Genomic DNA, 25314 nt, shown 5'->3' with positions numbered 1-25314 from the left:
TCCTAACTGTCCCATGATTAATCTCACATGAGTTAGTGTCCTGTGTACGAATGTCTTTGGTTAGAACGGATAAGTCCACAGATTTAACGGGGGGTGCGGGGATTTATTGGAAATCATGGTGGCATTTTGGATTTTCCAAGGAACAGTTGGAAAACAGTTGGTAACAGAGAGGAAAACAACAACTTGTTTTTCTGCCTTCTTAATAAAACAGAAAAAAAATTAGAGTGAATTCCAGTCACCATGATACATGCAGCATTTATAAATAATAAATAGCTCCCAGTCATTTAATGTCTACATACAAGTTTAGCTTTTTGTGTTAAACAAAGAGAAATAAAGGTTTTACAACAGGTTTATTATCATGTAATAGCATGAAAAATAACAGCGTACTAATTGTAAGATTTTTCCCTAATACCAGTATAATCTGTATTGATCTCAGATTGTGTTATTTAAGGAGGCAACATCAAGTTCATGTTTCAGAAAAAAATTGCAGTTGACTGACTAAGATTGCAGTGTCAGTATTTAAGGTCAGGATGTGAACTTTTTCAAGCAAGTAATCCAAACCATGCAGTGACATATTAACGTCATCTTGTGGATGGGCTCTTCTCAAGGATTTTCTTAGGTCGAGTTTGGTCAGATTTTGGTGTCTTCTTTCTGCCATATGATGACAATTGCCTCTACCCATCAGGAATCTCAACAAGAACTTTTATTCAGAACTATTTAACCTACAAATAAACATCCTTCCTTTGCTAATGTGTTTATATTAGTCTAACCATAGCTTTGTAGTTAGACTCCAGGTGATTGAGCATTTGGACACAGAGATGGTGCATAATGGTTACCACACAGATGCTTCTGGGTCATTTCACTCCTTTAGGAATCTTCCTGAGAAAAAAATTGACAATCCAGCCTTTCTAATTCAATCGCATGTTCAGAGGGAGACCAAATCAACACTCTCTGCTGTGTTGTGTTTTATCCCCTTGGTGGAAGTGCAGTATTTAAAGCAGATGTGTACAGCTTTAATAAAAACTTGAGCAGTGAGCAGGAAGTTCAACATCATGTTTCCTGATGTGCGATGCACTGCTGAGGTTGAGCAGCGAGGGGTGGGGTATATCCGCTATGCAATCTTGACATGTTCAGAACTGCTGTTTATATTTGTGTTTATGTTCTCGCTAATCATCAAATGCCGCGATAATCAGCCATATCAGTAGAGCTCTGTAGCGCACATCTGGCTCCCAGACTGGAGTCGAGTACCGGTGAATGTGGGAACATGTTCACATTTGCACAGCAGGACCTGGCATGAGTGCTCAAGTTAGATTATGTTTTTTACCGTGGAGCTGCTGATATACACAGTGTTTATGATTCATAAAATAAAGCACACTGTGCATCTCAGTGCTGATTTTTATTCTCTCTCTTTCAGGCCCCAAGCTGTCAATGGGAAAACAAGAGGCCTTTGAGATCTTCATAAGAGACCATGAAGATCACCTAACCATTGAAGACAACAAGAGTCTGCTGAAACAGAGGTTAATGACTAGTAGAACAAAATATTATCCTGATAATGCCCAAATTAAGGCAGACTACTTCAACGTATAAGCAGTACCACAAAGTTCAGCATTTCAAGGATATCGTTTTCTTCTCGTGCACCTCTTTCTCTAACATCAGGAATCAGTCTGAGTGGTCACATGAATGTGGTTAACAAAGTCACGTTCACTCAGGAAAATGATTCTTTGCCCTCATAAACACGGAGCAATAGTTTTGAGTAAAATTCAAATTACATATATAAAATCAAAAGTTTATTTAGTCAGATAATTAATCATTAAGGAAATATGTATTCCAGATAAGGTAGTTTCTTTTGTTTGAGTTCCATTAAATTTTACGTTTTACTTTGTACTTATGTATGGAACTTAAAGAAACTTAAAGTTAGCATTTTGGACATAAAAAGTTTTGGGTGGATCAGTCAAGGTGGGCACGTCTTTTTTTTTTCCATTTCCAGAATTCTCAGAATCAGAAATGGAGGAGCATGTGACTCTACTTCACTTTGATATAGAAACAGAATAAGACAAAGAAGAGGACCTGGAGGAAAGTGAAGGAAATCAGAGAAATTCTTGATAAGTTCTGAAGCTGTTTTATTGTAACTGGATTACAACTATTTTTTATATTCCACATTTGTGGAATTCCAGAAACATTTAAGTGACTGTATATGTGTGAGTAAAGAGAAAAAGCTTTGCTTTACATTTGGTCTGAACAACCAAAACATTTTTCAAAAGTCAAATGAGTAATTTTTAGAAGAAATTGGATTGAAAGCCTGTTTTCCTCTTTATCTCAGTGAAGCATGAATGCACTGTAACTTGACCACTAAGCAGGACTGATAATTTTCATTAGGATTATTAAAACGAGACCTAGAGAGAGATTTAAGGTTTTAAAAATGTGTTTCAGTATTTCAACAGTGCAAACACTTTCAACAGTTTCTGCATAGTTGTTTTTGACATATTAAGCCTTTATGTCCCATTCAAGGATTTCTTCTGCATAGCTGGTGGGTGTATTTCAGTAGAAAGAAAATAGTCCTACAAAAAACTGCTCAAATTAAGGGAATGATTAGGTAATGATTTATGTAAAGACACATTATTGCTGTATTGTTTTTCAATGGATTTTCTATCCTCAAGAGATGCCAGACATTTCCACAATCCAGATGTATAAACAGCACAACAGGCCAGAGGAAGCATATGTAAATGCGATTTTTGGGGTTGAACTTTGCTTTTAATTCTTTGATTCTTTTGAGCAGATCTGCAGAGGCCCGGAAACTTGGAGAGGAACTGAATGAAGCCAGAAACAGAATCAGTAAGTTTTCTCATTCTCACTCAAGACCTGCGTAATGTTCAGGTGTGCAGTCTTCTGTCATAGAATAGAATAGAGCCCTCTATTCAAAACAAAGATATAAATAGTAAAGACATCATCAGGAATTAATAGCAAACAGAAGAGAGGGATATACACAAAACAAGAGAAAGGCACACATTGGAGAGCAAATTGCTGGGAAGCAGTGCAAAAGGACTTGATCATCCTAATGGAAACTGAGATACAGTTGATAAGACGCTCCATTTAGTTTAGTGGTGTGTTCTTCTGTGTTTACTTCGCCACACATCAGCAGCAGAAGAGCTAACATAGCATGAAGCAAGCTAAGACCAAAGAGCGAGCAGTTTGGAAGTTCATAGCAATAGCCTTTCGCTATATGTTTCAAAAGGTTTTTTCTTTTTCTGTGTGTTCGGAGATACAGTGGTGTAAAAACAGTGTTTGCTGCTGCTCCTCACATGTAGGTTTGGATTTTTCCCCCTTAATAAGAAACATCTTTATTTAGAAACTGCATTTTGTGTTTACTCGAGTTATCTTATTTTTATACCACTGTAAATTGTATAAGGAAGAAGCTGGAAGGGCGTTGATTTGACGTTGGGAAGCTTCTGTTGTTACTATGGCAACATAATGTCCTCAGCTCAATTAATATTGTTTAACTTCACCTGTGTCTGTCTGACAATAGGTGACAATAATGCGGTTTTATTTTTCTTGGATTTGTTGTCTTGTGTTTTTACTTTTGAATATTCCCAAATTTAGTTAGTTTTGGTCAGTTGTTTTAACAAGTGTCAAATTAGTACATTTTGAAAGGCCTGAAGAGTTCCACATTTGAATTTCCGGTTACTGAAGATTCCAACCTGTGCTTTTTACTCTTGTGCTCTTCTGTGTAATATCCATAACGGGTAAACTTGGCATTGGCTTAGGCCAAAGCTGAGTGGTTCTAAGCCTTATGTTGTTAGTCTGGGACTATATTCGCTACACAATGTGTGTCTTCTAAATGCCCACAAGTGACCCAAAGTGCAGATTAGACAGGGACAGTCTCATTTGCACTTTGTTACTTATTTCCAAGTAAATATTTTTATTTCTGGACTCTAATTGAGTCATAATTCAAAATAATTCTTAAGTGTTGTAAATTTGGTTAATGAGTTCATTCTCTGCCTGAAACAAGCTGAACTAGGAGTCTGTCATACTTCCATGTAACACGACATTCTATGACACAAGATGGGGCTTCCATTGATAACAATGCTCTGAGAATGCAGGAACTGAGCTAAAATAATTACGTTAAATAGCAACAGACATCTGAAAACATCCAAGTGCTAACTTTCTTGATGTAGGCTAGATGCACTGAGTCACCTTCTTCTTCTTCTTCTTTTTCACTCACCATGTGTTTATACACCTCTCTGCATTTAACTATTAGTTATTACTAATCTCTCTTGTTTTTTTCTTTTGTTACTTTTGTGTTTTTTATTTTTTGCTGTTTTGATTTCAGTTTTGTACAGGTAAAAAAACTTCATTTAAAAAACTCCTACAGCTGTTCCATACAGAAAAAAAGGAAAAGCAGAGAAGGTGCACTTTAATATAGAAATCATAAAAGATGCCTTGTTAGAAGCTCAGTATTGTGTCATAACCTGCTGCTGTTTACAGAAACACTAAAAGCCGAGTCCTGTCGCCGCTGGCAGTGAGTTTAAATGATATTAATGTTTGGTTGAACTTTCCAGTAAACTCAGAGCAGTTAAAATGTGTTTTTATCTGGTTTGCATTTACTACTGCAAGCTACATTTATAAATTTCCCTGCTCTGTCTGTGGCTCATTTCACATGCCGTTGAAATGGATAGGTTTACACCAACGCCTGGCATCAGCGCTGCCTCTGAGCACGCTCAGTGGTTTAGTAGCATTTGCCCGTTAGCATCACACATGCCAGTGTACACTTATCACCCTCTGAATTAAATTTTTTTTGTCTTTAGCCTTCACTGCATGAGGTGCTGACACAGACGAATATGTCACATGTCATGCAGAAATCAACCCTGACAGCATGCAGATTATTAACTCTTTAAATGTGTTCTGCAGACCACACAGTGAGGCTAAAGCGAGGAAAAACTGGATTTTTACTAATTTATCCACATTCCTCATCTTAGTCAAACATCTCAATGCTGTCAAAGCTTATTACATTTTTAGGTGCACAGAGCTGCATTCTTCCTGGATGAGAGATGGTGTTTTTAGTGGCTGGAAAGTGGCTCGCTGTGTTTTCCTGCCATCTTGGAGGGTTTGCTCGGAAACCTTACACCACCTGTGTCTCATGGTTAAAGGAGAACATGGAAACTTTTAGGATAATATGAGGTGCTTTTTTCTAAAGGACCCATCTTGAGGGTTAGAGGAAGCATCAGTCTCTAGTTTATGCTGTATTTCTTGGCCTCACTATGACTCTAGAGATCAGTCCTACTGCAGAGATGCATTCTGAGACCATAGGTCGAAAGAGTCCAGGGATATCTATTTAGAAAGTCACAGATGCACATCTTCTGTAGCAGGAGTATGAGACTGATGTGATTCTGAGCTCCCACTAAAGCAATTTGTGTGAAGCGGCGAGAATGAGAATCAGTACCTCAAAGACTGAGACCGTGGTTTCATGGTTCCAGAAGGCTAAGTTTTTGATACACCTGTCAATCTATGTTTCAGTCATCATCTGTACTTGAGATCTGAGCAGTAGTCAGGAAAATGAGGTCATGAATGCAGGTTTACACATAGGGTGAACAGTTTGGACATCAGGATGGAGCTCAGAATAAAGCCATTGCTCTTGTGTTTCTTTGGAGGTTTCTGAGCATTCCCAATTTGGAAAAGGAGAATTTATATATGTTATCTGGATTGGGAAATTCTTGGAGGAACCAGAACATTTTGTTAGGGAGTTGGACGTCTGGAATATCCTGTTTAGTCTGTTGCCAATGCTACGCTGCTGTAGATATGTCCAGATTTGACCTAGATCAGTAAAACCACTGTATAAGAACATACATTCTGAACATTCCTATTTATTTTAATTTACTGTAGAAGAACCCCAGCTGTCTTAGTCTGGGGGTGTTGGTTTTGGTTTTTGTTGGATTTTTCTTGGATTACTGTATTGATTTCTTTTATTCTACCAGATTGCAAGCTTTTCTGTGAAATCTTTGAGTCTTTTCATTCTTTGTTTTACTTCATAGTTATTCTGGTGATGCCTTTCAGTTTTCCTGTGTTTTGTTTCATGTCTCAGTTTTCTGTTTCTGTTTTCTGCAGCACAGTAATAGTTTGTTGTATTTTTACAGGGCAGCTACAGTTCCAAATGCATATTTGTGGAGGCAGGAGGTTGTCCTAAATCGAAATCATTAGCGCTTTCTGAATATTCAAGTGGTTTGGTTATATATTTATTCCTGAGAAAAATTTCTAAATTCCAGATTTCTTATATAATGTCCCTAGAAACACACGCCTCCAGTTTTCAGAACAGTTTCAACATCCCTTGGTGGGGCAGTTCTGTTGTTTCTTACTTTGTTGAGGAATTTGGGCAGAGGTTGTGACACCTTCTTTGGTATCACTTTGATTTCACCTTTGCTGAAGTGACCCACAGATGCAGGAAAAGTGAGTATGGAGCCGGAGATGTGCCACACTTTTTAGAACAAATACCAAAAGAGAAATATTGTAGTCTTTGTTAACATGAGCTGCAATTTACTATGCAGACTGTTTCTGTGATTAATTCCTGTGCTATCAGCCGTATATTAAAGTGGTTTATAAAAAGTCCATAGTTTGGGTCAAAGCCTCAGTCAACAGCAGCATGAACCCAGCTGTCCTACAAAAATGGAGAATGTTTAGTGCAGCTCTCTGTTTAATAGAAACAAATCTTGCTTCCTGTGTTCTTGCGGTTCTTTATTTGTCTTGTGAATTTTAAACATTTACCAGATTACTTTGTGGATATTATTCTTCATCTACACATAGGTCAGATGCTGGAAAGCTGGGCTGCACGTATGGTGCTCAAATCTCACCTCACTTTGGTATTTATGTGGCATATCACATTCAACCTCCCAGCCACAAAAATCACCAAATATTTATTGAGGCTTGTAGCTTGAAACCAGCCTTTAAAGTCGACAGCACGTCTACTGACGGTGGTGTGGGGGGGAAACCCTGTGTGGTTTGGAAGAGTTTTTGGTGTTGAGCTCACAGCCTTGTCCTGGATGGAGAATAGAAGCACTGAAGTCTGCACCCCACCTTTACTTGACAAATATCCTGGATTTTTGTTGTTGTTGTTTTGGTCTGTTTTGGGACTTGAACTGGCTTTTGTGACCAAAAAGTTTTGATTCTGTTTTATTTCTCTGATCATTGCTGGAACAGGTAAAAAAGTAAATCTGTTGTACATTAACCCTTTTGAAACCAGAGTCATATTGGGTATATGGTGTCTCCTCCCTCCCACTGATACCCTGCAGATCCTAAAGAAATAAGAGATATTTGTCCCTTGGCCAGTATTCAGTCTTTTACTGTAAACACAGTTCACACAGTCACTATTGAACATTTTCTATCTCTAACTTTGGCTGCATTTATGGTAGGTGTGGTATGGTATTTAGTTGTTTAGGTTATTAGTCTAATCCTGGTCAAAATCATTGAATCAGATTGTCTGATTCAGTCAGAGACTGTACATAAAAGTTAGATGTAGCAGTGGTGCTGTCACCTATTGTGTTGTTTTGGAGCTTTTTACCTGTTTCTCTCTTGTTTTTTGATTGTTTTTGTTTTTTGTTTGAGCCAGAAGTGACCATGTTTGAATGGGACACTAGTTAGCTTGGATGGCTACATGCAGTTCAGTTTAATTCAATTCCATTCAATTTTATTTATATAGCGCCAGATCACAACAACAGTTGCCTCAAGGTGTTTTATGTAGTAAGGTAAGACCCTATAATAATAATACAGAGAAAACAGAGGAAACCCAAATAATCATATGACACCCAATGAGCAAGAGCTTTGGCGACAAAGGGAAGGAAAAACTACCTTTTAACAGGAAGACACCTCCGGCAGAACCAGGCTCAGGGAGGGACGTCCATCTGCCGTGACCGGGTAAGCAGAGGAAGGCAGGAGACAAAGACATGGATCCATAGACAGTTATTTCACCAACTAAAACTGGAGCATACTTAACGTATTTCTTGGATTGTCTGTAAATGAGCCATATTTTTGTCAGTCAGCTGCATTAAAAGTATTCAGAAAGGTGTCAAAAACACTGGCTGTGTTAGAATCCACGTCCCTAATAATACAAACTTTATTCCTTAAAAGAATTTAAACAGGTAAGTTTTTTTAAAAAAAAGTTTGTTCTAGGCTGCAAAGATGGTTAGTTCAGCTTTAAAGTTTGATTTGTAACATAGGAGTCTATACAGTACTCACTTTTGTAGCCCACCTCAAGTGGACATTAGAAGAACTGCAGTTTTTTTAGTTCATTTTTCAAACCCATTTTAAAGAGATCGTTGCTTGGGTGCAGTCCACGAGCCTTTAAGAGAGATGTGTGATGAGTTTACACAGAAGATATTTGGAAAATTTATGGCTAAATAAAAGGGTGGGGCCATGCAGGGGCTTCGGGCGAATATAACAGATCTGTTAAAGAATACTTTGGCCATGACCATGTACGGATCAGAGTGAACACAAAAGGCATCCAAAAAAATGTGCTCTTTATGTTGCCTTCACATGCTCCTTGCCCCTTTTTTGTACCCTGTCATCATAGCGTGGTCATGGCATAAATATTTTTTAATCCTTTTATGTTATTATGAAAGGGGTTGTGGGTCATGTTTGAGAGAGCTGTGTCTGTTAGTGAAGTCTCAGGCTGCCCACCTCACCACAATGCGAAGCCACAGGGCGTCTCAGTACATCTACATTTTCAGCTACCCACACACAACCCAGCTTCATACTCCATAGGCATTTGGAAAAACACTGTCATCATGGGCACACTGTGTCAGGGCTGCTCATTTGTAATGTTTCACATCATCCATTCATGTCTCTGCTGTCTACTGAAACCCTCAGAAAAGTGGTCCTGGAAGACGAGCTGGTTACACGGGCACTTTGCAAACAGATTTAAAGTATTCCACAGGAGAAAGCCGAGCAAGAGCTCTAATCCAACCATTTTGTGGCGTCATGTGAGGTGTTACAGAAACCCACACCCCTTTTTTTCCCCACATACTTCATCTGGATTTCCCATTTTCTGATTTCCACTTGAGATAGGGTTGTATTATACAAAGAGCTGCAGCACAGCAGTGTCTATAAGTGAATGACACCTGTGGGACTTTAATGGAAACACCACAGAAGATACTGCCATTCAACACTGCTTTTATCCCGTAGTCTGGCTCTGATCTAAACATGAAATAAACATGAAATTGTATCCTGTGTTTGTCTTATGGCAAAAGCATCCCTGGACATTTTTGTCCCTTTACTTACAACTGTCTTCTACTACCGAAGCGGTTTATTACCAATTTCTCCAACAATGTAATTAAAAACTTCAGTTCAGCAAAACAGACATACAGTAAATGACTTACCCATATGTGAACAGTGTACTATAGCCACAAGAATCAACATTCACCCAAATGCCTCCTTCTTGTTGCTTCTTTGCTTACTGAAGACTTCATTTAGAGGACTATGGAAGTTTATAAATCAGCACCATGTCCTATCTTGACTATTGTTCTGTTTTGATTTATTTCATGCAGTACTGTATAGTAGATAATCATAATAAACTTGAGAAAAATTTCAACTTATGAGGTCATTGTATATAGAAGTAATCCCTGTGAGGCCTCATAGTCCTCCAAACACTGTGTCACACAGTTTTTTTCTATTCTTGGCTCGATATGATGATGATGAGGATCATATAGATCTTAGGCAGAGGATGAACTGAGGGGCTGTACTCACATGCTTTATAAGATAAATAAGGTAAATATGAATTATTCTGAATTGTAAGTCATGCAAAGCCAGTCTAGAGAGCTCAAGAGTAAAAATAAGAAGTTAGAAATGTGCAGAAAAGGTTAATCATCTGGAAATAAATATCCATAGCTTCATAGGTTCAAATGTCTAAGAAGAATAGGTTAGATAAACTCAAAATAATTGCCCTTTGTAACTCTAGAGCTGGGGTGTCAAACATAAGGCCCAGGTGCCAAAATCGGCCTGGCAAAAATTCCAATCTGGCCCATGGGATGGCTTTGGAAATGTAAAGGAGGACATACATTTTGGACTTTTAACTATATTTTTTTAAAGGTTTTACAGATTTTTCTTCTGATAACGAACTCCCCCATGGCGATTCATACTACACCAAAGTAATTAAGTAATATATGTTTTTATTTTACTAATTTACCTCTTTCAGTTTAAGGCCCAAAGCCCCAAAACCTACAGATTATTTTCACATGGTACAGCAGCATTTCTTTATCATGTCATCTTATATTAACATATCTTATTGATTAATAAACCCACACAAAATAAAAGTCGGCTGTATGTAGTTCACGCTGTAACATGAGTTTGACAGGCCAACTCCAGAGGGAGCTTTAGGATTTGCGTGAGATTGTTGATTACGGTTGAATTACAAAAACGAAGTGTGAGATTTGAAAGAACTGTTATGGATAGAAGTTTAGCTGGTGCAACTCTCAATCCTAGATAAATTGGGAGAGAGCTTTCGGAATATCTCACCAAATCAAACATGCCGATCATCAAGAATAAGAATTCCGATCATCAAGAATAATGTTTGAAATAATGTTTTTTCTTCTGGGTTATAATGAGGACGTCCTGTATTAGGCAGCACATGGGTTTTAACTGTTTTGCATTGCAGGGGTTTTAAGTAGTTGAGTGACAATCCAAAATGTTTCTTCATAAACAATGTCATGCAAATTTTACTCGCTTGACTTTTATGAAATCATGTGGATCCAGGCCACTTTCTTTTAAGTTATGAAGCCCAGTGGCCTTGGAGATGGATGTGCTTTGAGTCTCTTGATGGAAATTAAAGTTTTTTGTTGTCGTTCTCCTTCTCTCAGCTGAACTGAAGAAGCAGCTGGATGTGCGGAGGAGACAGAGGGCCGCTTATGGTAAAAATTATTTATAACTTCTGCCCACACCAACATCTAAACAACAAACAAGTGAAGCAATTAAAATTCACCACATTTCTGCACATTTCTTGCCTTTGCATTGGGATTGCAGCTTGAGGAAGTATCAGGTCTTTTTATTATCATCTTTTTGATATTGAACTCTTCTCAAAACAGGATGATAAACGCTGAACACATTGTGGCCCCTTTTCAACTGTTACTGGTGGCCACTTCAAAGCTTTTACAGCAAGCCTCAGTGAATGAAAGCTTACTGGCCAAAGACTGGGCGGCTCAGGCTCTAAGACGCCTTCATTTGCTCCATTCTGACTGTTTTGATCAGTGATATAAAGCCTTTGATGGGGAAACCTGGTTGTAAAGCATGCAAACACCTCCCACCCAAAGGCTTTTCTTGTTATTTGGAGTTCCGCATCAGAGAGCTCTTCACAGCAGCCTGGTTTCCATTATCCGAGGCCAAAAGTTTAAATGCTTTCTTTGAAGCCAATGGACTCATGACACGCACAAATTCTCAGCTTCTAATCTTGCACTTGTCATTTTATATATAACATGACCGTGTTTCTTTTTTGTTTTTAACTCTTTTGTCATCTCTGCAACCTGTCAATTTTACACCACAGGTGTCATGGAAAATCACACAGGGTCTGAGGAGGAGTTTGACCCAGCTGAAGAAAACCTCTGCAAGCACATTGAAGAAGAAAAAAAAGGGTGAGTTTGTAGTGCTTTTTAATGAATTACTATGGCTGACCCTGCTTGCATTGATTGGATAAAGCAGATCCTTCGTAACGTGGACAAAAGATGAATTCAGTACCGTTAATTTCTCCTGTCAGTTACAAAAGCGTCGTTGGCCGTCTAAAAGCGCTGAGGACCGAGATTGAGCATCTGCAGCTGTTGTTGGAGAGGTCAAAGGTCAAGCTCCAGAAGGACTTCCATAAGTGGTGGAGCCAGGAAGCTTCCAGTCTGCAGGTGGCTGAGCTTACCTTCCTCTACCTATCCATGTGACAACACCACATAAAGCATCTGGGAGCCTGATGTAAAGTCCAGGGAAGAGTGTTAAAGACGTGTGTCTGACATTAGCCTTGTCTCTGGGTTTTTGTCTTTCTGTTTATGGATGTCTTCTTTCGTTTGTTTTCTTAATGCAGGGCTCTGTGGTCGTGTAAGTCGATATGCATCTGTCTTTGACTTGTGGGGCCTTTATGGCACCAGTGTGACCCTTGCAGCCTCTGTTCAACATCATGCTCAGTGGGTCCTGGGGGGAAGATATGTTGGAGGCAAATACACACAAAGACATTTTCATAGAACTCTTTGTGACCCAAACAAGAGCCTGGAAAGCAGCTTAGAGGAACAGCAACAGATGATGGACAGTCCCAGCAGATAGCATTAACAAGAACAAAATGTCACACAGTGGAGGAGGCCAGCTAAACATAGTGGAGAACAGTTGCCATAACGCTATAAATATTGCATAAATTTTAGTAGCCAAAGCTTTAGCTATTGAAATTGTTGGCTAACAGTCTTTAACAGACATGTGAAGAATAGAGTTTCCATACAATTCCATGTACTGCTTCCATAGGAATTCAGAGGCTTATTATCAGCAGTTGCTGATAATCCAATTTACTGATTAATTAATTATCAGGATGTGTGAGCACATTTATAAAAGCAGGAGCTTTGGCATTTTGCCGGTCTGGAGCATTCAGATGTGTGTCAGGACAATGCCGCAGTCTTTGCAGAAGTGGACATCCCAGGAAATTCACCCCAGGTCCGGAGCACTCAGTGCTCAGAAAAACTGTAAAACACCCAAGAGCTACATCTCAGGCAGAGTCAAATGTGAGACCATCTGTCTCGCAGCTAAAGCTTGGTTCAAACTGGGTCACAGAACAGGACAACGATCCCAAGCACAGCAGCAAATCTGCAACAGAACGGCTGAAAAAGAAAAGCATCGCGGTGTTGCGATGGTCTAGTCAAAGTCACAGTGAAAAAGTTCACAGTGTAAAGTATAGTGTAAGAAAGCGAAAGATGGAGGAATTAATATCATTTCCCAAAGTATAGATACTAGAAAAAATTCAAATATAATTCATTCAGATGTACCTTTAACCAACTTTTGAGCTTTTACCGTATGATGTGTAAGTACTTTACCAGTATCTACATGGCTATATCTGTCTGTGATCTCTGTGAGATAAGAGATAAGTCTTCACCATATGATGAAAGAATATGTTTGCAAAAGTTTAAAGAGAGAAAAGCTGATAAAATTTCATGTCTAAAACCAAGTTAGACTTGTCTCTCCACTCACATGCTTTCCTCGGCCTTGATGGCTGTCATGTGGTTGGTTTCGGAAACCAACTGCATAGAAGATGTTAGGCACCAACATGTGATGAGCAGACGTCGCTGGCTGCCGCTCTTTGGTTTTGATCTTATGAATGGAGAAGAATATCTCATTCACATCTGAGAAAAGTTTGGAAATGTGTCACTGAGTGACGAATGGGAAGCAGAGGAAATCCGACAGACGGGCCTTACACATGCAGTTTGAGTCCACAAAGCAGGACATCCTTTTTCGTGCCCGTATATATTCATCAGCTTTGTTCAGCCGTTTATCGTTCTGTTTTTGCTCTGCACACATGTGATCGCTTAAACTTTGTGTTATGACAGAAGACACAAAATACCTAAGGTTGTCTGGTCCTTTTAAAGAGAACTATGGCCACATTGCATTTAACTATTACCAGGCTGGCATGATGTTTTTTGTAGAGAAGTGGTACAGAAATATTTCAGTAAATTAACTTTTCATTATTTGTAACCAGGAGTCTGAGTCAGAGTCTGCAACCCAAAGTCACACTGGGACACTGAACAGGACCATACAGCCATCTTCACCTCGAGCTCCGGGATTTGGGTGAGATTGCTTTTTGCCCAGCCTTGCAAAAGATGTAATAAAGGTCTGGCCAGTCGGCTGGTATGCACTCTTAATATGTGTGTATTAAATAGACATTTTTAGCTTCCATTCAGATCATACACGTATAAAAACTAGCGAAGTTATAATGAGAACCACTCTCTTTTTACTGATTTATTAATAATATTATAATTTCCTTTTCATTTCCATGCTTGAACACTTGATTTTTAGCCAGCAACCTGCAGCTTGTTTCTATAAAACCTTTTTTTTTTTACTTTAATAAATAGCAAACAGTTGCTGGAACAATGTTAAATCAAAAAAACAATGTTTTTATGTGAGAGAGCCAAACAATACTAAAAGACATAAACTTCATCACAAATGTTGAAAATGATTAAAGAAATTATTAACCACCATTTTTTATAAGGAATATAGTACAAGAACTAGAAAAATGGAGCTGAGAATATGGCAGCTTTAGTTTTAACTCAGTGAACTTTGCAGAAACTCCATTAACAAAATGTTGCTACAAACTATTTTTGTGTTGTAGCTCCCTCTGGTGGTTGGCTCATGTACATGCATGCAAACTATAACTTTCCTACAGATGATATAATGTTCTGTGGTATTTTGCTGTCAGTCTTCATGAAATACTCTTCTAATTTTAATTAGGGCTCTTGCTCTCAGCAGTACTGTGAGAGACTCGCCAGCAGGCCGACACCTGAATCCAGATCCTTCCATCTCCTCTGTTCAGGAGCTCAGGTCAGCTACGCTTCACTGATCCTCTCATTTATTTGCTCTGGGTACTGATGGGTTATACTGCATATAGCCATATGATATGTAACACTATATATATATATATATATATATATATACACATACTGATTATTTGAATTTCAGAAGTTTTACCCCTGAAAGCAAACCTCCAGCATCAGCTGTGCCAGCGTGGCAGAATAAGCCTGTGAACAGGAAGGTGACAGACTTCACCCCTTCTCCTGAGTGGAAGTATGTGAATCAGTGGCCTGGAACAAAGGTTAACAAATATTGCAATCAAAAGAGGAATTGTAAACTATTTCTGGCCAAAATAATCTTTTGGAACAACATATTTAGGCCCTACAGTGTCAGTGACACAGCCTTGTTAAGTATAACTTGGGTTTTTTAACATTACCAGTCGGTGTAAATTTATTTATTTTTACATGTTACTAAAAAATATTTTATTTTCTTTTGTCACATGTCGCTACGTTGGGGTTTTTATGCTTATTATCGTGTGCCCTTTAACTTTGAATCTTTATTACAGTAATACCATGTTTTTAGTTTTGATGACATCGTTGAACTAATACTTAAAAATAAAATGCTTACATTTCTTAAATCTCACAGGAGTTCCTGTGAGATTTAATACAGATTAATGAACATAATTATGGGGGTGCATGTATTCTATTGTTTCACTTGTAAAGAATAAAGTGACAGAGCTTGATTTCCAGTATATTCTCAGAGTTCTGCCATTTAACATGTTCAGAGGAACTCTTGACTTCACTGATATCTCTTTAGAAATAAGAGGCATCACAGTCCTTGTATTGTCTATTGTTTATTTTTTACATTTTTAAAACAAACTGAAAGTTCTTTGGATTTATTGTCGACCTTTTGAAGTGCAGACAGCACGGCGGTTTGCAGAATAGACCTTAGATCTGAACATAGACCTGTAGATTTTATAGCTTTGCAGTGGGTTTTTTTTTTCAGTCATGAGCATGGCTATGATTTTTTATGTCTTTGTGAAGTAATGTCTACAAACTGTGCTAACAAATCAAAAAGGTCTCACTGCTGCCTGAGCTACCTTTTTACGATCACAGTTAAACACTCGTGCTTTTGTTCCACCAGCACAGAGACTGCATTGTTACCTGTTTCTTATAAACCTTTGGATTACGAACAGTCAAGAATAACAGGACTGCTGGGTTGTTAAAGCAATGAATGATGATGGCTGCATGTCACAGTAACTATTCATACATTTCAGGACCCTCACCTCTGCCACCGTCTCATCCTCCTCTATTCCACTGACTGGAGACCAGCAAACTGATGCTGACATCCTGGCTTTTATCAGGGCTAGGCAGAATCTCGTCAGCAGGGCAGGTAACACACACAGATACAGTCATGCAAAAAAAACACCTTAAGCACAGTATGCATTATGCCTTCAACACCGCCCTCTGCTGGCCTGACAATAAAGTTTAGCTTCTTTCAGGACTTCTCGTAGTTTTCTTTATCCTCGTTTACTGCCCACTGAGGGAAGAAAGAGACTTGTTGCTTCCACTTCTCTGTCACAGTGTTGCATTATGGTCACAGACAGCATACATATATGGTGGACACTCCCTTTCACAAAGCCCTGAGGTTTATTACAAACCTTACTTACCGGCTTACATTCACTACAACTGAGGGAGCTAGTCTTACTGAGTGAATTTGAGGTTGAATTAATTCAATAATTGCTTGAACATTAATATTGAATACAGTATTTTTGCTGTATGGATTCATGTGTGTTACTTGAATGTATTGCTATCTCTCTTGGTCACGACACTGTTGCAAAAACTATTTTTAATCTCAAGAGTTATCAAGAAAATAACTGCTGACTTTCTTCTTGCTTGTTGTCTTGCTTTATTAGTTTATTAAACTAAACTTTTTCTTCTTCTTTTCTTCCATCATTATAGCTTTCTCCACTAAATGTTTACTAACTTGCTTCCTTTTTCATTTTACTCTTTTATTTTTTGCTTTTTTTGTTCATTACCTGTTTTCTATCTTTCTTTCCTCGACTTTATTTGGGCATCACCAAGTGTCAATTTTTACTCTTTCTATATTTATGTATACATCTTCCCAAAACACCTTCCAAGACACTTGTGCGTTCTGGGAAGTGTAGTAACATTAGCAAAGGCAAATGAACATCACCACTCAATCGCTTATTGTAACTTTTTCTTTGTTTTCTGAATTTCAGGCAAACATCAGCAGTGATGTGTTTCAAGTTTGACCTCCACGTCTACCAGTTGAAATAATTACTCATGACCCGGTACACGGGTACTAGGCTTCTCCAAGAAATACAACACACACACACACACACACACACACACACACACACACACATTATGCCTGCTGTCAAATGCATGCACTCAGTTACTGGCTTCTTCCTGGTAATAACGTGATATAATGGTCATGAGTGGAAATCACAGCCTGCTCCGACTGTTTGACAAATGTTGTCTCAAGATATCAGAAGAAGGAGCGGCCAGTCGGAAGCCGGCTGCTCCAGTTTGTGGAAGTAATGAATCATAACTATGTAAATGATGCAGAAACAAATGACTTTCATATTTCCATCTAATTTTACTTTATTCAAAAGGGGTGTAAAAGTGTATAATATCAGGACATTTTCCTATTTAAAATGTACAAAAAAATGAAGCAGAATTGTGCAATGCTACAACACACACTACTGCTGTTCTTACTTCTGAGTTTCTTGTTTTGTATATTAGGTTTAAACTCTCCACTCTGCCTGCCTTGTGATTTAAAATTCACAGATCATAGCTGTTGATGCACAACGCCCATTTTCTTTTGCCATTTATATTAGTAATAAATCTTTTTTCATGAGTGCTTCCTTATTTCTCTTTGATAATGTGTAATAGGTGTAACAGTGACTTTTTTTACTTTGGAATTTAACAGGAAAATTCCATCCTAAAAAGTGGAAAACCACTGTCAACTATAGTTCTAACAGCTATACTGAAAAAATTAGAGTATCTCTTAGGTCTCCCTGAAATTTGAAGATGATCTGTATGAGATCGTATAAGCAAAAACAGTTTTTGTACAGCAGATTTAAAATTACATCAGGCATTCACTCTGACCCTCAGTCTCTCAGTCTTGTTCTCTAAAACTTAAAGACTTATGGATTTGATCAACTGGTCCCTTAACGAAATTGACACCCTATTCTTGACGAGAAGCCTGGGCTTAGGAGAGCCCGATTCCTGCAGAGATGTTTGCTGCTGGATACGAGATGGCCGGTTGCATCATTTCCTGGCAACACTCTCGTTGGACAGCATTGAACGAGATCTACCTATTCTGGACCATGATAACAGAATTCTGGCTGATTGGAGCTGGAGCGGACCTGCCTTATCGAAGAACAAAGAAAGCGGTTACAGCTGTTCAAAACCCCACAAGGTTGGCCAACACGATTGACCATGGGCAAGCCGTGAGTACTCAGACTGTGTTTACTGAACGCAATATTGATAAGATCTTGGAGAAGCTCACGGCTCTGCATCGGGAATTGAGAGACCTGATGACCAGTAATGGACATTTAGACCAAATGCGAAATTGGAATGCAGTTGTTAATTTGAACCCAAATAACCATCTCCTTCATGCAGCTACTCAAGGCCAAGACTGCCCAAAACAACAAATTTCCCTGATAACAGGACTGTGTTTTGACTATCTGCTCCTATACTTCAAGGTCACCTGCATCACCTGGAGGACTGTTGACTTTTGCTTAACCGGGTGAAAGGACACTCTTTCAAGTTGAACACAGGTTACACACACACACACACTCTCAAATCTCTCATGTACACAGACACACACTCACCCCCCTCCCCCCTCCCAATGCCTCTGAACCATTAGGCAATTAGCAATTAGGCAGGCGGATCTGTCCAGCGCTGGAAGACTGGCAGCAGGACTGGGCTGCTGTCTACATGGGTTGACTCCTGAGCCCCTCCTTCCCTTTGCACCTAAAGCCACCTGTGTCTGTAGTCACCTGTCACTAAAGAAGCCACACCTCTAATTAATGTAAACTTTAAGCCTTAACATGTTAACAGGCTGTAAACATATCTATTTCTGCTATGAAGTTTGACATTAACATAGGAGTTACTTTTGGAGCCAGCACCAAGTGGACGCTACAGGAACTGCAGCTGATGTTTCTCAGCCTTGAACGTTGCTATTTGATCTGAGCTGCTGTTCAGGGAAATGATCCCAGCATGCACTGTGCCAAAGGTAAAGAAACACCCATAGAAGAGTGTCCAGTCAGTAAAAAGCTCTATTCAGATTGTGTTACAAACTCTTCTTGTTGGATTCTGAACTAAATAGTTATTATTAGATACAGAACACAGAACAGTGAAAACTCTTGACACACCCTTCATTTCTTTATATTATACTTTCAAGGAGGTATTGAGAAATTGTTGTCCAGTCTTTCTGAAGTTCTTTCTGAAATTCCTCTGTGGCCATTGGCTACTTTTTCACTCAAGTAATTACTAGTTAGGTAAAAGTTTGCCATGTCTTTGCATGGTGTGCAGTGTGTCCTTAAAGATTTTGAGGAAACTAGACAAGCGAAGGACAAATGAAGTAGTGCCAGGCCTAAAAACTATAGCAAGTGAACACTATCTGAAAATCCAGAGCTGATTGGTAGCAGCTTCCTCTTTCAGCATGACAATGATCCCAAATTTCAAAACGCTAATGTGAAAGTATGTATGTAAAAACATACAGTGAAACACAGTCAGTCATGTATTAGCCTGCTGTGACCCAGACCTCATCATTATTGAAGCAGTGTGGGATCATCTACATCTGACAGAGAACAAAAAAAGCAACCAACATCCAAAAGAGAGCTTTGGATGTCTTTCAAGTAACCCGTAGAACTATTTCTGAAGACTCCATAAAAAATGACAAGGAAGTTTGAAATAGAGAGTTCAGGCTGTGTTCAATAATTAAGGTTTTCTTACTAAATACTGACTCATTAGACAGTTTTTGTCTTATATACTGTCATTACATGCATGTTTCTACATGTTAGTAAATCACTGCACCTATTTCCACAGTAAGCAACGATAATATAAGTTTTAACTTGAGGCTTGTTTACAGCTATCTCAGGGAGATTGTCAGGTTTGAAAAAAATAATCAATTACCTCCATCAGCATCAGCTAATAAGCTGTGTCTGCCTACCTAGCTACCTCAAAGCCATTTGTCCAAACAGAGACGACCTGTCAACAGGTTTACATGGCTTTGCATCGATTTGTTTGGCACATGCACGCTTTGCATCGAGGCTGAGTCGCTTTGGAGAAAGGTCCTTTTTCGGTCACGTCATTACATCTGTTATTTTCCTCGGGAACATTGCTTCCCATCACTGGGTTCACTGGTAATTGTAATAGAGAGGGTGTTCCCAGGAAGAAAAACTGTCTAATTAGAGCTGAAGCATGTTTTTTTAAATAAAAATAAAATGTGAAACTGTGTAAATCTGCAGAAAATACAATAATCTAAAGATTGATCTAAAGTTGGTCATGGAAAAAATCTTCTGACCAACAATGACATGCATTTTTTCTACTTCTTTTACACCCCCGCACCGAACACTTTAAGGGATGTGCTAGGATTACTGCACTTCCCAGAATGCACTAGTTCCTTAGAAGCTGTTTTACTTTGCGTACACTGCTCATAAAAAAGGACCACTTTTAAATTTTAGTATAGCATCAAGTCAGTTAAACCTTTGGGATACTGATCTGTTCAGCAATCTGGTTTTAATTAAATTAAGAACAGGTGCACTATATGAGACAACCCACAAAACATGGAGGAGATTCCAGTAGACGAGCTGGATGGGGGTATAGAAGGTCCTGAAGCTATCAGCAGGACTGGTATCTGCTCCTTTGTGCAAGGAAGAACAGGCCAGAACCCTACAAAATAAACTCCAGCAGGCCAGACAAACAAAAACAGACTTCATGAGGTGGCCTGATGACACAATATCCTTTAAAGGGCCCTGTGCTCCCTGCCCGGCACTGTGGAGCCCAGTTGCTCCTCAGACTGTCCAGGAGCTCAAAGATCCCTGGTCCAGATCTTGGAGGAGATCCCCCAGAATACCATCTAATTGGGAGCATACCCTGAAGTTGTCAAAATGCATATAAGAACATGAGGACTGTACAAACCACTGAGTCCCTTTAACTTGCTGGAGTGAAATCTCAGAAAAATGGTCTGAAGCATCATTTTTTCCTGCTTTGATTTTTGGAGTAAGAGATCAGTATACTTTCCTAGTGAGATTATGGTCTTAGTCACTAGTGTTATTCCAATAAAATACAACATGATGTTCAGTTTGTAAATGATGGTACTGTTATGTAAAGTATAAAGAGGATAAAAGGGTGGTGCTCCTTCATAACCATGTAATATCAGTTAGAAATTCAAGACGACAAAAATGCTGAACTCTTGGCTTAAAACAGGAAATCACAAAACACGGGGTAACATCCAGTCCATTTTTTTATATGACAGAAACCAAAACAGAGTAAATATTTGACATCTGTTTGATTAATTTTTTTCCAGATGCCTCTAAATAATTGATAACTTTTGACTATCTAAGCCATATATGCCTAATGGTTGATGATGTTTTCTTGATGTGTTGACATTTTTTTTAATTATTGTAACCTACGTGACTGACAAACAAAATCCTGTTTAAGTTTCTCCTTAATAATCATAATCAGTACAGTCAGAGCCAAAACTGGGAATAGGCATGTGGGGAAACCCAAAGTTATAGAGGTAGGGGAGTCTGGGCTTGTGTACAGGCTGGGATCAGATGGCCTGTGCTGCTGCTGGTCAAACATTAACTTCTGTTATGCTGACAAGATATTGCTCCCTTATTAGTGGAAACAGTTGGAAGTGTATGTGCGTGCCCAGATGTCACTAATGGAGGTGAAGTAAGTTTGGTCATTACCCAGGTAACCCATAAATCTACAGGACTCTGACCAACCAGAATGAGACCTGATAACCCATCGACTCAGAGCTTCACCAAACATTAGCCTGCCCTCATCCTGCTGTGATGTAGAATGCTTTCTCCTTAAGCAAACCGATTTCGTTGCCTGTTTTCAAAAAGAATATCTCATGCTGAACGAGGGTTTGTCTTTCAATTCTTTCTGAACTAAGAAAAAAAAACAATCAACTCCTCCAACAAGTTTGTTGATCCTGATTGGTATCGTATCCTTTCTGTTGGTGGCGGGAGGTCAATGGCGAGCTTTCACGTGGTGCGGGTCAGAATGAGCTGGACGGCTCTTTTGGCTCTGGCCCATTTCATCTACCTGCTGACTGGAGCCACCATCTTCCGAATACTGGAGCGAGAAGCCGAAAACTACAATCGAAACCATTTTCTGATGGAGAAGTTGAATTTCTTAGCAAATTACACCTGTTTGGATGGAGACGCCTTGGAGTACTTTGTTAAGGTCTGGCATTTATTACACTGTCAGCATGTGTTTGATAGTCCCAACTTTACCAACATAGTGATAGCAAGGCAATTCAAAGTGCTTTACATTAAAAGATAAAAGGTATTCATGTAAAATGAGCAACATTAAAAAAATAGAAAATAGACTGAAATATATGTAATTTAACATACAATAGTGTGAAATTAAAAGCGAGGAGAAAAAGCCAAAAATGCTTCTTCTCCATAGTTTTAAATATGATGTGGCTGTGGCTCAGGAAGTCATCAAGACACTTAACCCCGAGTTCCTTCCAGTGCAATAATAAATCATTAGATAAGGCACTTAAGTATAGAATAAAGTGTGTGTATGTGTGTTGGAGGCTTGACAGTAAGTAGCTTTGAGTGCTCATTTAGATTAGAAAACTGTTATTTACTTCCCTGGCCACTTATCCTAGGAGACCTGTCACAGACAACCTGATGGGTCTGGATGGTTAAGAATGTACTGGGAGGTCAGTAGGGCTTCCAAAAACAGAAAGTGAATGAACAATTGTATGATTATGGACGCAGTTTCTTGCGACACCCATACCCCTCACATCCACAATGTAGCTAATAAGACCAAGCTCTTGAGCCGTACACATACATGCAGGAGACTTTAGATTAGATTACATACACCTGGTTGGACCCACTTTTGCCCTTTTTCTTTGTGATATAGACTCAACAAGTTGCTGGAAACAGTCACGAGAGATTTTGGTGCATGTTGACATGATAGAATCACACAGTTGATGCAGATTCCAGCCCACTACATCCCAAAGACGTTTTATTGGATTGAGATCTGGTGAGCGCGGAGGTCATTTGAGGAGAGTGAACCTTGGTTATAACAAATGCTTTCTCACCACTCTCCAATCAGTGATCCTGAATTGGAGAGTGGGAGGAAAATCCCAGCAGATCAGCAGTTTTTTAAAAATTCAGGCCACCTTGCCTGGCTAATTAATATATGTGAGTAGTTTTTCTACCAATTTGAAGTTTGTGCTGCATCTTTACATTATCAGACTCTACCAAAATGTGTTCAGCATCAGATCTAGTGCCATGATAAATGTCTATCAACATCATAAATGTTAATAATGCAATGAACTACATATCTAGTGATGTTACACGAACATCAATTATTACACTACAAGCTTTTTTTTTTTTTTACATCATAACATCATGACAATAACGCTTTTAGAAGATGCAGCCTTAAATGCATCTCAAAGGACATTAATCAGTTACATTATGTAAAAATAGATTCTGCTATTGTCAGATACAGGACACAGTGAATACAGGATTATGGCTGCGGGCGCCACCATTATGTTAAATACATGGTAATAGCTGACTGTAACCTGACCTAATGAGTCATTTAGTGTGTTCTGATCAAAAACATTTGCCAGTGTGATTACTGGCTCCCTTTAGTGTCATGAGTCATTAAATGTTCAGGCGCATTTAATCCTGATTTTACTATCTCTGTGCTTGCATTTGTGTGTGTGTGTGTGTGTGTGTGTGTGTGTGCGCGCACACAGGTCATTTTATATGCCAAGAAAAATGGAGTAAATCCTTCAGGAAACTCCACAAACCCCAGTAACTGGGACTTCAGCAGCTCCTTCTTTTTTGCAAGCACAGTCATCACAACTATCGGTGAGCACTTTAACATTTCACTTTTCCCGTTTGTGGGAAATGCCTGCCCCGCTTAATAACGGCTCCTTATCTGGTTCACAGGCTATGGAAACCTCTCCCCGAGCACCGTGTCTGGCCAGGTGTTTTGTGTGTTTTATGCTTTCTGTGGGATTCCCCTGAACCTGGCCTTCTTCAAACAGCTGGGGAAGTGTTTCACTATCCACCTGGGGAGACTGGAGAAGGGACTGGTCTCAGTTGTTCCTCACAAGGTACCGCTTCATGTCCATTAGCTACAGCATGGAGTCATATTTTTTAGGGATCACATCAAATCAAAATGGTTTATAAGCACATTTAAAGCTAACATAGGTTGGCCAATTATCTAGTACAGTCTAGTGAAAACGCCGAAGAATATAAGGTGTTAAAATGTCCAGTGTTGATGAGATTCTGATGTGAAGGATCTTATCAGCATAATCAGTGGTAAAAAACGGCATATATAGAAAGAAACTCCACCACCTTTCCAGCATTTTTGTTTCTTTGGTATAAACTCACTGGTAGCCAATGAAAACAAGCAATACAGGTGATATGTGTCCTCACACTTCCACATACCACTTATTTTCCTAACCTTCACCAGGTAACTGCTGGCCGATCTAGGGACAGGGTTATGGTTAAGATTTGGTAAACAATCACATCTTTTCATATCTTTAAAAAAAACTCTAACACCAAAATGTTTCTTTTAGTTTCTGAAATTATGCCTCTTTTAACAGCTTTAACAAAACCAAACCTTACACAGCTTCCATGTGAACTGGCAGATATTACAAGCCAGACATCACGTTTCTGGACCTGCTCCAGACACTGAAAGCAAATACTGGCTTAAACAAAAGATTACAGAAATGCTGTAACTACTCTGTTCATTTGTTTATCAAATACTAAAGTGCTGCCAAAAACATAGACATGTGTTGCATTGATTGGATCTGCAGGCCACAGTATGCTGATAACCTTTATCTGTGTATAATATCAAACCTTTTGTCCTTTTGCAGCAAGCATTTGAGGCTGTTGCAGTGAGTTTGTTCTTTATCGCTGGCACTTTCCTGTTTCTGGTCATCCCCCCTCTGCTGTTCAGTTACGTGGAAGGTTGGACATATGGCGAGGGCTTCTACTTTGCCTTCATTACCCTCAGCACCATTGGCTTTGGAGATTATGTGGTGGGTGAGTAGAGAGAGCAAACAAACACTAATGTGGACCAGAGAAGTCTACCTAACCTTTGTGATTCTATCCAGTGGACTGTAAAAAGGATCTGGACGTCAATCTGCAATAAGATTTAATGCATGTGCAGAGGCTGAACATAGATGGAATCTAAAACATGGGCACAGCTTTCAGATGTGAAAAGTGAAGCCATTGTGAATGTGCCTCAAACCTGAATTCTTCCTGATGAGCTCAATTTTGTCTGAGCTAAGATGGCAACGTCCCAAAATGCTCAGCTCAATGTTCATAACAGTATTTTTGGGTTTGTTTTTGGGTTTGTCCTTGCAGGTACCAACCCTGGAAAGACCTACATCTTTCTGTACCGCAGTGTTGCAGGCATTTGGATCATCTTCGGCCTCGCTTGGCTTGCTCTCATCTTCAACATGGCAGCTAGTATAATGGAGCATGTGCTTGACCAGACTTACCCACGCTTCAGGAAACAAGAGGAGGCAGAGAACATGCCATCCAGTAAAACAGAAGCCACATCACAGATCTGA

General features: G+C 39.1%; 2 protein-coding genes across 2 annotated transcripts in view; both read left to right on the top strand.

Annotated features, from left to right (window-relative positions):
• The window catches only part of kif6 (kinesin family member 6), a 71916-nt gene extending 55987 nt beyond the window's left edge, over positions 1-15929 (top strand). The window contains exons 14-23 of the mRNA XM_063497757.1: positions 1415-1517; positions 2777-2832; positions 10836-10886; positions 11516-11603; positions 11726-11861; positions 13688-13776; positions 14437-14526; positions 14665-14797; positions 15142-15149; positions 15773-15929. Of these exons, the coding sequence (XP_063353827.1) occupies positions 1415-1517; positions 2777-2832; positions 10836-10886; positions 11516-11603; positions 11726-11861; positions 13688-13776; positions 14437-14526; positions 14665-14797; positions 15142-15149; positions 15773-15929 (911 nt within the window). The remainder of the gene's footprint in view (positions 1-1414; positions 1518-2776; positions 2833-10835; positions 10887-11515; positions 11604-11725; positions 11862-13687; positions 13777-14436; positions 14527-14664; positions 14798-15141; positions 15150-15772) is intronic.
• A 5808-nt stretch (positions 15930-21737) lies between these two features.
• LOC134646059 (potassium channel subfamily K member 16-like) lies at positions 21738-25314 on the top strand. The gene is made up of 5 exons (XM_063499744.1): positions 21738-21950; positions 23482-23596; positions 23678-23844; positions 24613-24781; positions 25106-25314. The coding sequence occupies exons 1-5, from the start codon at positions 21738-21740 to the stop codon at positions 25312-25314; spliced, it is 873 nt and encodes a 290-aa protein (XP_063355814.1).

This window comes from Pelmatolapia mariae, linkage group LG16_19, assembly GCF_036321145.2.
Source record: "Pelmatolapia mariae isolate MD_Pm_ZW linkage group LG16_19, Pm_UMD_F_2, whole genome shotgun sequence".
Taxonomy (NCBI): Eukaryota; Metazoa; Chordata; class Actinopteri; order Cichliformes; family Cichlidae; genus Pelmatolapia; species Pelmatolapia mariae.
This window is presented reverse-complemented; position numbering and strand designations above follow the sequence as displayed.

Coding starts and splice junctions, on each gene's coding strand:
- LOC134646059 (XM_063499744.1), top strand. CDS start 21,738: ATGGCGAGCTTTCACGTGGTGCGGGTCAGAATGAGCTGGACGGCTCTT. Junction 21,951..23,481: donor CCTTGGAGTACTTTGTTAAG/GTCTGGCATTTA, acceptor GCGCGCACACAG/GTCATTTTATATGCCAAGAA. Junction 23,597..23,677: donor CACAGTCATCACAACTATCG/GTGAGCACTTTA, acceptor TCTGGTTCACAG/GCTATGGAAACCTCTCCCCG.